This window comes from Chiloscyllium plagiosum, chromosome 5, assembly GCF_004010195.1.
Source record: "Chiloscyllium plagiosum isolate BGI_BamShark_2017 chromosome 5, ASM401019v2, whole genome shotgun sequence".
Lineage (NCBI taxonomy): Eukaryota > Metazoa > Chordata > Chondrichthyes > Orectolobiformes > Hemiscylliidae > Chiloscyllium > Chiloscyllium plagiosum.
The window spans coordinates 120,543,095-120,557,431 of record NC_057714.1 but is presented as its reverse complement, the minus strand read 5'-3'; the positions used below and the strand labels follow the sequence as shown (position 1 = coordinate 120,557,431).

Genomic DNA, 14,337 nt, shown 5'->3' with positions numbered 1-14,337 from the left:
AAACTAGACTTGGAGTATTTATGTGTGAGATTATAATGCATTTTACACAAAGTGTGATGGAAATCTATTAATCTCTCTTTCAAAGTCTGTGAAATTTTCAGGATTGATGGTTGATTTTCTTTAGTAAGATAAAGATTTCAATGTGTATCAAACTAAGTCACATGAACTGGGTTGAGGTACAGATCGGCTATGATATAATTGAATGGCTAAACATATGCAAGGTCCTGAATATCTTCTGTATTATCTATTCAGAAGATATGAGCTTCGCTGGGCCAGCATTTATTGCCCAACCTTAGTTGCCTTTGAGAAGGTGGTGGTGGTGAATCACGGTAGTCCATTTGGTGTGGTTACACCCAGGGTTGGAGTTCCAGGATTTTGACCTGGTGACCTTGAAGGAACGGCGATATATTTCTAAGCCCTGATGGTGAGGGGCTTGAAGGAAAACTCGCAGGTGGTGGTGTTCCCATATAGCTGCCCTTGTTCTTCTTGATGCTGGTGACCATGGATTTGGAAGATGTGGCTCAGGTGCTTTGGTGAATTTCTGTAAAATGTACGCACTGTTGTGACTGAGCTTCGGTGATGGGGGGGAGTGAATGTGGCACCAATCAAATGGGCTGCTTTGTCCTCAATGCTGTCAAACCTCTTGACACCATCTAGGAGCTGCAACTGATTCAGGCGAGTGAATGAATCCAGAGATTGGTTACTCACTCTAGGATTCCTAGCCTCTGACCTATTCTTGCAGCCACAGTATTTATGACCGGTCAGTTCAGTTTCTGGTTAATGGCAATGTCCAGGTTGTTCACAGTGTGGGAATCAGCAATGTTAATGCTATCAAATGTTACACAGCAACGGTTCATTTCTCTTCTATTGGAAGAACAGAATATCTTTGTGTTACCCTCCAAGCCATTCACCATTCTAATTTGGACATATATCACCGTTCCTTCACTGTTGCTGGGTCAAAATCCTGGCACTCACTCCCAAACAGTATTGTCAGCACACGTACAGTTCACCACTAATGCCTCAAGGCCTATTAGATTAGATTACATTACAGTGTAGATACAGGCCCTTCGGCCCAACAAGTCCACACCGACCCGCCGAAGCGCAACCCACCCATACACCCACATTTACCCTTATACCTAACACTATGGGCAATTTAGCATACTCCACACAGTCAGTCGCCTGAGGTGGGAATTGAACCCGGGTCTCTGGCGCTGTGAGGCAGCAGTGCTAACCACTGTGCCACCGTGCCGCCCACGGTTGGATTATTAGGGTTGGATGGCGAATTCTGACCTAACCAGCAAAGTCCAATCTCAATAAGACCATAAGACATAGGAGCAGAAGTAGGATATTTGGCTTATTCCTGAATCAGTTGTTAAAATTTCACTGCTCCTGAATAACGTGTGTTATGATCTAAACTGGTGGCCTGAGGCAGGTAAAATCCAAGAGTGAAATCTGACCCGTGTGGTGGTCAGTCTCTGAACATATTCATAATAGGGTGCCAGAGCAGTTTTAAGAAAAGAGCATCAAAACTCTTGACACTCTGAAGGGGAAATAAAACAAACAATTTTACACTTTTAAAAAATGTTGTGAAATGGTCTTGTTACAAAGATCAGATTTAAAGATTCAACCATTTCATCTGCACAACAGCCTTACAGATAGTTGAACCTCAGTGAAGGGTCACTTTGTTTTTCACTTTAAAGTTCCTTGGTCAGAGAGCACAGGGTTTCTTTCCCAGTAAACTTCTGCATTCACTCAATATAATCTTCTTAATGTAAATGTCTTAGTGATAATGTCTTTTCATGAGACTCTTAAACAAACTAAGAGAGCTCTTTTACTCCTTAACAAGTGTTCCACAAGGTCATGTATTCAACAGGCCTTTAAGATGACACATTAAAATCTTTGGTTTCTGGACCTTTTCTCTTCTAAATTCTAAGTCACTCAGGGCTTATTTGCTTCTGCCCTAACTGTTTTGTAGACTGTGAACTTTGGTGGCATGGTAGCTCAGTGGTTAGCACAGCTGCCTCACAGCACTAAGGACCCGGGTTCGATTCCAGTAACGGGTGACTGTCTGTGTGGAGTTTGCACATTCTCTCCATGTCTGCGGGTGCTCTGGTTTCCTCCCACAATCCAAAGGTGTACAGGTTAGGTGAATTGGCTGTGCTCAATTGCCCATTGTGTTAGGTGCATTAGTCAGGATAAATATAGGGTAGGGGAATGAGTCTGGGTGGGTTACTCTTTGGAGGGAAATGGCCTGTTTCCACACCGTAGGGTCTAAACCGCTGCTGGTACAGGGCTTTGCTCTCTGACTTGGGCGTCGCTGGCTGGCCAGGATTGATAGTCCATCCCTATTTGCCCTTGCGAAGGTGATGCTGAGCTCCCTTCTTGATTGGCTGCTGCAGGCCACTTGCTGTGGGTTAACCCACAATGCCGGTAGGGAGGGAGTTCCAGGATTTGGACCCAACAAATGTGACGGAACAGTGGTATATTTCCAAGTCAGGGTTGTAAGGGGCTTGGAGGGGAACTTGCAGGGGGTGGTGTTCCCAAGTACCTGCTGCCCTGGTCCTTCTTGGTGGAAGTGATGGGGGGGTTTAGAAGGTGCTGTCTAAGGATCTTTGGTGAATTTCTGCAGTGCATCTTGTTGATAGTACACACTGCAGCTACTGAGTGCTGATGGTGGAGGGGGTGGATGTTTGTGGCTGCGGTGCCAGTAAAGCGGCTGCTTTGTCCTGGATGGTGTCGAGCTTCTTGAGTGTTGTTGGAGCTGCCCCCATCCAGGCAAGTTGGGAGTATTCCATCACACTCCTGACTTGTGCCTTGCAGATGGTGGATAGACTTTGGGGAGTCAGGAGGTGAATTACTCGCTGCAGTATCCCTAGTTTCTGACCTGCTCTTGTAGCCACTGTGTTTATGTGGTGAGTCCAGTTGCGTTTCTGGTCAATGGTAACCCCAAGGATGTTGACAGTGGAGCGTTTAGTGATGGTAATACCGTTGAATGTCAAGGGGTGGTGGTGATGGTCATTGTCTGGCATTTGTGTGGCACGAATGTTACTTGCCACATGTCGGCCCAAGCCTGGATATTGTCCAGATCTTGTTGCATTTGAGCACAGATTGCTTCAGTAGCTGAGCTGTTGGGAATGGTGCTGAACACTGTGCAATCATTGGTGAACATTCCCACTTCTGACCTTATGACAGAAGGAAGGTCATTGATGGAGCAGCTGAAGATTGTTGGGCCCAAGACCCTACTTTTAGGAACTCCTGCAGAGATGTCCTGGAACTGAGATGACTGACCCTCCACAACCACAACCATCTTCCTTTGTGCCAGGTATGACGCTAACCAGCGGAGTGTTTGTCCCATGATACCCATTGATCCCAGTTTTGCCAGGGCTCCTTGATGCCATACTCGGTCAAATGTGGCCTTGATGTCAAGGGCTGTCACTGTCACTTCATCTCTGGAATTGAGCTTTTTTGTCCATGTTTGAACCAAGGTTGTAATGAGATCAGGAGCTGAGTGACCCTGGTGAAACCCAAACTGGGCATCAGGTTGTTGCTGAGCAGGTGCTGCTTGATAGCACTGTTACTGACGTCTTCCATCACTTTACTGATGCTTGAGAGTAGACTGATTGGGCGGTAATTGGCTGGGTTAGATTTGTCCTGCTTTTTACGTGCAGGACATACTTGGGCAATATTCCACATTGTTGGGTAGATACCAGTATTGTAACTGTACTGGAGGAGCTTGGCTAGGGGAGCGGCAAGTTCTGGAGCACATGTCTTCAGTACTATTGCTGGAATGTTATCAGGGCCCATTGCCTTTGTAATATCCAGTGCCTCCAGCCATTTCTTGATGTCACGTAGAGCGAATCAAATTGGCTGGAGACAGGTATCTTGGATGCTGAGGATTACTGGAGGAGCCCGATATGGATTATTTACTTGGTACTTCTGACTGAAGATTATTGTGAATGAGTCAGCCTTATCTGTTGTACTAATGTGCTGGTCTCCTCCATCATTGAGGATGGGGATAGTTGTGGTTCCTCCTCCAGTGAGTTGTTTAATTGTCCACCACCATTCACGTGTGGATGTAGAAGCATTGCAGAGCTTAGAGCTGATCTAGGCAAAAGTGAGGACTGTAGATGCTGGAAACCAGAGTTTAGATTAGAGTGGTGCTGGAAAAGCACAGCAGGTCAGGCAGCATCCCAGGAGTCACCTGGAGGCTCCCTGCCTCCATTCCTGATGAAGGGCTTTTGCCCAAAACGTCGATTTTCCTGCTTCTCGGATGCTGCCTGACCTGCTGTGCTTTTCCAGCACCATTCTAATCTAAACTTAGATCTGATCTGTTGCCTATGGGATTGCTTAGCTCTATCTATCACTTGCTGTTAATGCCGTTTAGCACTTAAGTAGTCCTGTTTGGTAGCTTCACCAGGTTGACACCTCATTTTCAGGCAAAAATGAGGACTGCAGATGCTGGGAATCAGAGTCTAGATTAGAGTGGTGCTGGAAAAGCACAGCAGGTCAGGCAGCATCCGAGGAGCAGGAAAATCGATGTTTCGGGCAAAAGCCCGTAGCTATGCCTGATGCTGCTCCTGGCATGCCCTCCTTCACTCTCCATTGTACAAGGGTTGATCTCCTGATTTGATGGTAATGGTTGAGTGGGGGATATGCCAGACCTTGATCTTGCAGATTATGCTCCAGATTATGCTGGAGTACAGTTCTGCTGCTGTTGATGACGCGCAGCACCTCACGGATGCCCAGTCTTGAGCTGCTAGATAGGTTCGTAGTCTACCCCATTTAGCATGGTGATAGTGCCGCATAACATGATGGAGGTTATTCTCACTGTGAAGGCAGAACTTCGTGTCCACAAGGACAGTGCGCTGGTCACTTTTACCTGTACTGTCATGGACAGATGCTTCTGCAGCTGGCAGATTAGTAAGGATGAGGGCACATACGTTTTTTGCCTCTTGTTGGTTCCTTCACCACCTGCTGCAGACCCAGTCTAGCAGTTGTATCCTTTCGGATCAGTAATGCTGCTGCTGAGCCATTCTCAGTGGTGGACATTGAAATCCCTCACCCAGAGTACATTTTGCGCCCTTGCCACCCTCAGTGCTTCCTCCAAGCGTTGTTCAACATGGAGGAGTGCTGATTCATCAATTAAAGGAGGATGGTGCGTGGTAACCAGTAAAAGGTTTCCTTGCCCATGTTTGACCTGGAGCCATGAAACTTCATGGGGTTGGAGTTGATCTCAAGGACTCCCAGGGCAACTCCGTCCTGACTGTGCTGCCACCTCTGCTGTGTCTGTCCCACTGGTGGGATAGGACATATCCAGGGATGGTATTGGTGGTGTCTGGGGTGTTATCTGTCAGGTATGATTCTGTAAGAATAACTATGTCAAGTATGCACATTTGTCAACAGAATCACGGAATTATTACAATGTAGAAGGAAGCCATTTTGCATATTATGTCTGTGCACTTGCTCTCTGAGCATTTAACAACCTCTTGCTTTTTCCCTGAAACCCTCTACATTGTTTCTATCTGAATGCCCTCTTGAGTGACTCAATTGAACTTGCCTCAACCACACTTCCAGGCAGCACATTTTGTTCTATTTTCATTTCTAAAAGGAAACCTATTTCTGTCTCTGTCTCTCTGTGTCATTGGACACCTTGTTGCTAGATAACAATCCAATTACTTTTTCTTCCTCCACCCTTGTCTTCCAAATCACTGAACTATTCACCTCAAAGGTTTCTTAAGAATTCACATTAAATGCATGTAAACAAAGTTTCAGATATCTGTGGGCACTCAGAATAAATCTAAAATTAAACCAAAGTTTCATTCTTAACACAAACAATGTAGAAATATGAAAGCTAAATATTAAAGCAAACTTACAGCTATACATGGTTCTCACAAATTTAGAGTCAAAATTTCGAATTAATAATTGAATTATGAACCTCCAGAGCAAGTAATACATGTTTTTGAGGCAGCCAGGAACTAAAAACTTATTGCATCATTTTTCATCTCTTAACTGGGCAAAAGCAGGCCAAGGCCAAATTCTGAAGCCTGGCTTGTGTGAATGAATTATTTTATTGTCATGTGTATTTTCCAGTGAGTAAAACAGTTAACACACAGTGAAAAGCTTTTCCGCTGTCACAGCAATCCATCACCATTTTGAATACTTTAAGAATGAGGAAAGAAAAAGAAAGATCTAGCTTAGAGAGAGCCCATCAGTCCTGAGTCTGAGTGCCTTACACATACATGGGGCAGCATGGTGGCTCAGTGGTTAGCACTGCAGCCTCATGGCGCCATACATTCAGGTTTGATTCCAGTCTCGGGTGACTGTCTGTGCGGAGTTTGCACGTTCTCCCTGTGTCTGTGTGAGTTTCCTCCCACAATCCAAAGATGTGCAGATCAGGGGCATTGGCCATGCTAAATTGCCCATATGTTAGGTGCATGAGGGAAATGGGTCTGGGTGGGTTACTCTTTGGAGGGTCGGTGTGGACTGGTTGGGCTGAAGGGCCTGTTTCCACACTGTAGGGCATCTCATCAAACGTTTCCACTGTCGCAGCAAACCATCACCATTTTGAGTAGTTTAGGAATACGGATCGAGCTTAGAGAGAACCCATCAGTCCTGAGTCCGCTCATCATCAACAGTGCCTTCACCACCATCCCTCCTCCACCACCTCGCTGTAGGCAGCACCAGACCCAAACAACGATGAAGTTGCTAATCTTCAGGCACCATCCTTCTACCGCGCCGAGCTCGCCTCCACCGGTGTAGCACCATCGGTTCCATTGCCCCAGAAAAGTAAGTTGAGGCTCATTTTCCACTGCCACAAGGTCCGCGCTGGGCCCACTCGAGTCTGTGCTGGGATTTCTGATGCCATCCAAGCACAGGACGAGAGGTAAGTAATGGAAAGAAGGAACAAAATCAAGAAAAATGGGGGAAAAAAAGAAAATCAGTCAGAGCAGATGAGCCATGACTTAGGACTCACCATCTCATCTTGACAGTGTCATATGAACAAACTAGTCTCTGCCAAAAGGATAAAAGTATAAAATTGGACCATTGATTAGTGAAATAAGACAATAAGATGTAACAGCAGAAATAGGCCATTCAGTCCATCATAACCGACCAGATAATCTTCAACTCCATTTTCCTGCCGTAACCCTTGATTCCCTTCCTGATTAAAACTCTTTCATCAGGATTCCTGATGAAGGGCTTATGCCCAAAATGTCGATTCTCCTGCTCCTCGGATGCTGCCTGACCTGCTGTGCTTTTCCAGCACCACACTCTCGACTCTGATCTCCAGCATCTGCAGTCCTCACTTTCTCCTCCTGATAAAAAAATCTGTCTATTTCAGCCTCAAATATACTTAATGACCCAGCCTCAGCAGCTCTCTGTGGTAGAGGATATATTTACCACCCTTTGAGAGAAGAAATTCCTCCACATTTCTGTTTTAAACGTGTGACCCCCTTACTCGGAGATTATACCCTCTTGTCTTGGACACTTCATACGGTGAGATCCTAGTCAAGCCCCCGAAGAATCTTATATGTTTCAGTAAGGTCACCTCTCATTATATTCCAACCAACAGAGGCCTAACCTACTCAAACTTTCATCATATGACAGCCCCCCCCATACGTGATATCAGCTTTGTGAATCTTTTCTGGACTGTATCCAATCACAGTACATCATACCTTAAACAAGAAGCCAAAACTGTTCACAATATTGTCTGACTAGTTACCTTCTACAGTTTTAGGTAACACTCCTACACTCCACCTTCTCTGAAGTAAAAGCCGACATTCTATTTGCCTTCTCTATTACCTGCTGAACTTGGATGCTAGCTGTTAGTGATTCATGGATGAAGACTCCTAAATCCTTCGGTTTCGTGGCTTTCTGCAGGTTTCTTTTCTACTAAAACAATATTCAGCTCCTCTATTCTTGTCACATTTCCCCACATTATATTCCATCTGTCAATACTTTGCCCTCTTGCTCACCACCACCTTCTCAAGGGCAATGAGGGACAGATAATAAGTGATAGCCAGCCAGCGGCGCCCATGTCCCATGAGTGAATCAGAAAACACTTGCTTCACCTGTCTTTATCTTTATTTAAGATTTGCACAGTTGTTTCCAACTCAGGTTCCTACCTCTCAAACTGATTACTAAGTTCCACCACGTTAAACAAGAATCAATTAATGTTTGTCAACTAGGCTTTTGTGATTTCTGTGGGAATGTTATATGCGGACGACAGCAGTTTTTTTGCATTGTCGCCGAAATGCTGGACAGTGAGAAGCAACTGTTATGGGAAGGCGGCAAGTTAATGAGAGAGAAATTGAAAATTTCTTTGCCTACTGATATTTTTAATTGACCTGTTTGGATGCCTTGCAACACGCTCCTGGAACAGGTGTGACTTGAACTTGGGTCTTCTGGCTTAGAGGTACACCACTACTGCACCACATGCAATCCCTTGCTGTGTCGATATTCATGTGCAGAACACCTGCTGTCTTTCACACTCTCAGAATATCAGCAGGATGTTTGAAATCATTAAGTTTCTTGAACATCCATGTACTAGTGCTGGCATCATTACCTTTGTGAAAAAATTAATGCTGCTGAGCAGAGCTGTGCTTGTTGTGCCTTGCTTAGTCTCTTTTTGGTTCTGCATTCACTTAGCAAAACAGTCCTTAAAGGAAGGAACTGCCGAAAACTGCCTGACGTATTAAATGCAGAGTGAGAGAGAATGCAATTTCTCCAACATCAGTAGCACTACAGTTGCTGTTGACTCATGTTGGTGAGACTCCAGCCCTCCATTTCCCTCTCCCTTATTCCCAAAGTCAGCCAGAAGATTCTTTCTCATGTGGTAGCTAACCCAACTGGACCCATGCACATGGTAGACCTACATCTGGGAGCCTGGCAGCTTCCACAGCGGTTCAATTTCAAATGATCCTTTGGCCTCTGGCATACGGGCATCAAGCCACAGAATTAGTCGCAATCAACTTCCATTCCAAAACCTTCAGATAAGGAAGGGAAAATTTTGGATGCAAAGGGGGGAAAGAGGTCTTCCATTTTCTTTCCTCGATGGGATTTCACTGTCATTGTAGAAACTGCTGGATTGCTTATGAAATATAAATAAGCAGGCTAATTTTCACTGAAAAGGTTAAGTCATCAAGCCGTCTTTTCTCTTTTGAAAGGGGCCAATAGATTTTATCTGTATTTCTGCTACTTTATATTTTTAAAATCAAACATAGTAAACTGCAAGTGATTTTTTTTTAAAAAAGGCACCCCATACATAAGCTGAGAAACTGATGGCATAGAAATTGGAGCAAATCTAGTCTTAAGTCAAAAACTAAAGTAAAATAATTTGTTGAAGGGTTAAATTTAATAGGCAGGAATAAAGCTAAGCAAGAAAAGTAAATCCGGTCAAAAGAGAGTGGAAGGTTGTTTTCCGGTGACAGGGTAAGGTATTGATTTTCACCTTTCCAAAATCAGAGTGACATTTTGTTTCCCTTCAATAATTTATCAAAGAGAAGCCAGGTGACTTGCAGAATGTATAGATGCAGGAAGTAGGACAGGAATTTACTTACTATGGATATGTACATATTTTAAAAACTGTTTGAAGGAACTTCCTTGAAATATTTGTTAATAGAAATGAAATGTCTAAGGTAAAGTGAACCTATTTGTTTTGATAGTCCAAATAGTTGGTAGTCATTATTAAGTAAGATCTGCAATTCTGGGAGTTTCCTTTTAGTGTAATGGCTGACATCATTAATCTCTTCCAGCCAATCAAGAGACAGGGAGGTGGGTGCTGGAGGGGGAGAACATTTGCCACAAGGTTAGTTATAAAACTCATCAACTTTAGATTGCAGCCATTTGAATATCTTTGGAAAGAAGTGTTCAAGGCTTCCCTGAATAAGCTGTTGTGTGAAGGAATTGAGAGTTTCTCTCCCTTTTAATTGTTTACTGCATTATGTTTAGGCTGTTCCTGCTGCTCCCTGTGATTTTGGCTGCTCTAAAGCAGGCAGCTTCACAAGGAAATGGATCTCTTTTCATCTCTAAACAAGAAATCTTCAGGAGAGTGGTGGATCTCCTAGTCCCAGGAGAAGACATTTTGAGTGAGGCGGCTGTCACCTCTTTAATACATATCTTAGGGAACCGTGTGCAGTGTTCTGAGGTGCCGTGTGAAGAGGTAATTGCAAGGCTTTCTGATTATTACATTTAGGGGACAAACTCCACCACAGGCTGTTGGTGCCATCTGAAGGTGGTGTTAAGCAGTAAATCATTTTGTTAGTTCATTTTAGATTGCAACATATGATAGACACCAGCAGGAAAATCAAATTGTGTGGAATTTTATAACAATGAGTTAAGATATTGCAACTTTAAATGCCTGTCTTTAAGTTTTCATACATACATTATATGTAGATATGATATACAGTTTATATATAAATGCATTTATATTTGGTCAATAGAAATTGTTCAGCTGTAACAAGATGAACAAGAAAATATGAGTATTTTGTATTTTAGGAAACTTTCTTCAAATTTGTTCATGTTCTATCTCTACTGTTCAAAATGATCTTTGTGCGAGTTGCCACTTTTTAAGTGCCAATATTTCTAAAATTGAAATGTATTATATTTTTCCATTACTGGGAGGTTATTTTCACAGATCTTTTGTTGACTAACTTCTGAGAAATAACAACCGTTGCACAAGAAGACATTTTAAAAAATAACATGAGAAAGAATTATGATTATTGCACTTTATTAAGATAATTTTTGGGAACTTAGTTGGAACAACGTAGTGAAAACAAATATAGTCCTACCAGAATAATGCAGAGTGCTCATCACCTATCACATGGAAAGATTGGGGGAGTCGGGGGCGGAATAAACAGAAGATCAAGAAATATTATGGTGGGGAATGCTTTTGGGGGCTACAGAAAGACAGGGAACTATCACTCAGCTCTGGGAGATCTGAATAAAGGAAAGGAGCAAATTTGTAAAGCTAACCAGGAGCAGCGAACAATGAAAGAAAGAGTAATAATAGTCTTAGTTGTAATGTAGAAAATACACACCGTGAAATTTCCCTCAAATAACAATATTTAGAAGGAAGCATCGAAATAGTTTCTAGTTGACGTTCATCAAGGGGTAAATACTGGCCACAACACCAGGGAAAACTCCCCTTCTTGGCTTTGAAATAGTGCTATCAGCTCTCTGATGTCCATCTCAGTGGACAGATGGGGTTTCTGTTTTAACATTGCACCTCCAAAAGTGCAGCACTCTCTCAGTTTTACACCAGAGCTCAGCCTTGATGTTTGTGCTCAAACCCTGAATCCAGAATCTTGTAGCTCAGAAGCAAATGTGCTGCTAACTGAGCCACGACGGACCTTGAAGTATACTCAGTCAGATTACACGATGCAAAGGTAGAGTGTACCTTGTTTGCAATAAATCGGGACAATCAGCCGAAATCATAGAAACCTTAGTCAATAACATAATTGATGGTTTGAACAGCAATGAAGAATTCTGAAAACAAATTACTCAAATAATGTTTGTGATTATTAGTACGGCTAAAGTTACTGGTAGCCAAGCATGGGAGAAAGGAAGGAAAACTAATATCCTCCATTTACCATAATTCAAAAGCCCCATTAACAAAACTAGTTGAGTAAAGATTAGAATGTATTAATTTCCACAGACTAAGCTGGTAATAGTGACTTTGTAATTAAACGTTACTGTCTTGGGCAGTGAAAGACATTTTTCTTACTTTGATTAGTGACTGCTTTGTTTAGTGAGATCATATCTCCATTGTGACATTATTCTTTAGAGATTATAGAGTGTGAAAAGAATTCCAATTTAGAAGTCTATGGTCAAATTATTGAAAATGTTGGGGAGATAGGGGTGAGGTGGATAATTGTTTATTTATCTATGGTGGACGGGTTTTAGTCCACCCTTTGTATTTGATGGTGAACTCAAGACTGGATGGGAACATGGTGGGCAGGGTACCTGACTGATATTATGTGCCCCACACAATTGAAAACACATCTCGCTGGGTTGTACTATCCAGCTGCTGTAAAAAGACTTCTATGTTGTCATGGCACATCTTGTTTCTAAATGTCCCTGGTATTTTATTCATGAATAGCCTCAATTGGGACAACTAGACTTTCCTACATCTAACCTGCTCCAGTACAACTGCAGTTGCTAGATCAGTTGTTCATTTTAAATCTGAGATACATACATTTTTGTGAAGCAAAGGCATATGAGCCAAAGGCAATAGAATCACAGAATCCTTACAGTGCAGGAAGAGGCCATTCAGCCCATTTAGTCTGCACCAATCCTCCTCAGGATCCCACCCAGATCCAGCCCTGCATTTACCATAGCCAGTCTATCTAAGCTGCATATCGTTTTCAGCAAGCCATGCGGACACTGAACAAGCAAACTTCATACAGCCAGTTACCCACGGCTGGAATTGAATCCAGGTCCTCCAGGTAGCAGTACTAACCACTGAGCAACCAGGTACAGTATGTGGAGATCAGCCATCATCTCATTGAATAGAGACAAAAGAAAATGCAGATTCTGGAATCCAAAGTAGACAGGCAGGAGGCTGGAAAAACAACAAACCTACCCAGCCTCCAGCACAGAGGACTCAACATTTGAGTTCTCCAATTTCAAATAACCTCCTTTCCCATCTCCTGACTCCCTTTGCAGTTCCTCCCCCTCCCTTGCACTGCTCCCTGCCACCAGCCAGATTCATTCCTCCCATTGGCCAACCAGGTCATACCTTCTACCTGTCTGCACCTATCCCCACTTCACCACCTTGCCCCTCCCCCACCCCCAACTGTTTTATCTGCAGCTCCCCTCCACACCCACCCCAGCCCTGAAGAAGGGTTACACCTCAAACGTCGACTTCTCCACCTCCTGATGCTGCCTGGCTTGCTGTGATCTCACTGAATGGCAGAACAGGCTTGTGGGATTGACTGGCCTACTTCTGTGAGGCCTGCAGATGTTGGAGTGTGGCGCTGGAAAAGCACAGCTGGTCAGGCAGCATCTGAGAAGCAGAGAATTGACATTTTGAGCATAAGCTGTTGTTCAGGAATGAGGCTTATGAGCCCGGGGGGGCGCTGAGAGATAAATGGGAAGGGGGGGTGGGGGGGCGCTGAGAGATAAATGGGAAGGGGGGGTGGTGGGGGGGGAAAGTAGCTGAGAATGCAATAGGTAGATGAAGATAGGAGGGGGGTGGAGTGGATAGGTGGGAAGGAAGATGGATGGGAAATCGGGGCAAAATGCTTGAGAAGTCAGGTAAGGCCTTTCTTGACATCGCATTTACAAATAGCGTTTGGGAAAGGGATGAGGATCAAGATAAGATTCTTTTTCAGAAGCATGAGTTGAGTTGCCTATTAATGGGGATTATTGTTTGTTGTCAGTTTCATTAACTGCAAATCTTGCCTCATGAATGTGTAGCTTCCTATCCTAACACCTGCTTGCAGCTCGAGACCTAAATACCCAGCAGCAGCATCTCAGCGGCACAGGCCGCATCCAACCACTGTCACCCTCTCGGGACCCTCGCGGAACTTTTCCAATCCACTTACAGGACCAGCCTGCAATTTAAAGCTCCACTTTGGGATGTACCAGTAACTAGCTGAATGTACAAACATCCTTCTGTGTACACAGTATTGCAGATGAATTCTCACCGACTCTCGGCACGATTTGCTGATGACACTGTGGGATCGCGATCAAATAGCGACCAAAATTGGGGAATGGCAAAAATAGTCTGTTTATTCAGCAACAGCAGTGGCACACCTTCAAGCTGGTGACGGAATCCTGAAATACAGTTCTTGCAGTACCTTCATTATACACAGTTCTTAAATATATATTAAAATTCCATCACTATGGCGTTACATTGTTTTGTCTATTGTACACAAAGGTTTGAGGGGCTTCTGTTCTCAGGAAACAGGAGATGGGATCAACATCTGTTAAATGGCAGCTGTGACTTCTGAACCTGAGGGGCACCAGTATCCTTGGTGGGAGGTTTGCTAGTGCTCTTGGGGGGGGTTTAAACTAACTCTGCAGGGGCATGGGAACCCAGACTGTAGCTTTAGGGTGCAGGACCTGGAGTGTAGGGAGGTTAGGAACATGGCATCAATTTCAAAGGAGGGTGCCTGTAAACAGGAAAGTGGCTTGAAGTGTGTATACTTCAATGCAAGAAGTATACGAAAATAAGGTAGGTGAACTTGCAGTGTGGGTTGGTACCTGGGACTTCGATGTTGTGGCTATTACGGAGACATGGGTAGAACAGGGACAGGATTGACTGTTGCAGGTCCCAGGGTTTAAATGTTTTAGTAGGGGCAGAGGTGGGGGTAAAAGAGGGGGACGTGTGGCATT

The 14,337-nt window shown here is 43.9% G+C and overlaps 1 protein-coding gene across 2 annotated transcripts in view; it reads left to right on the top strand.

Annotated features, from left to right (window-relative positions):
* The first annotated feature begins 9,861 nt into the window (after positions 1 to 9,861).
* Positions 9,862 to 14,337, top strand: part of LOC122550196 (zinc transporter ZIP4-like) — a 65,134-nt gene continuing 60,658 nt past the window's right edge. For both annotated transcript variants that reach the window (XM_043690938.1, XM_043690939.1), the window contains exon 1: positions 9,862 to 10,159. In XM_043690938.1, coding sequence (XP_043546873.1) covers positions 9,941 to 10,159 — 219 coding nt within the window. In that variant the 5' untranslated portion in view covers positions 9,862 to 9,940. The remainder of the gene's footprint in view (positions 10,160 to 14,337) is intronic.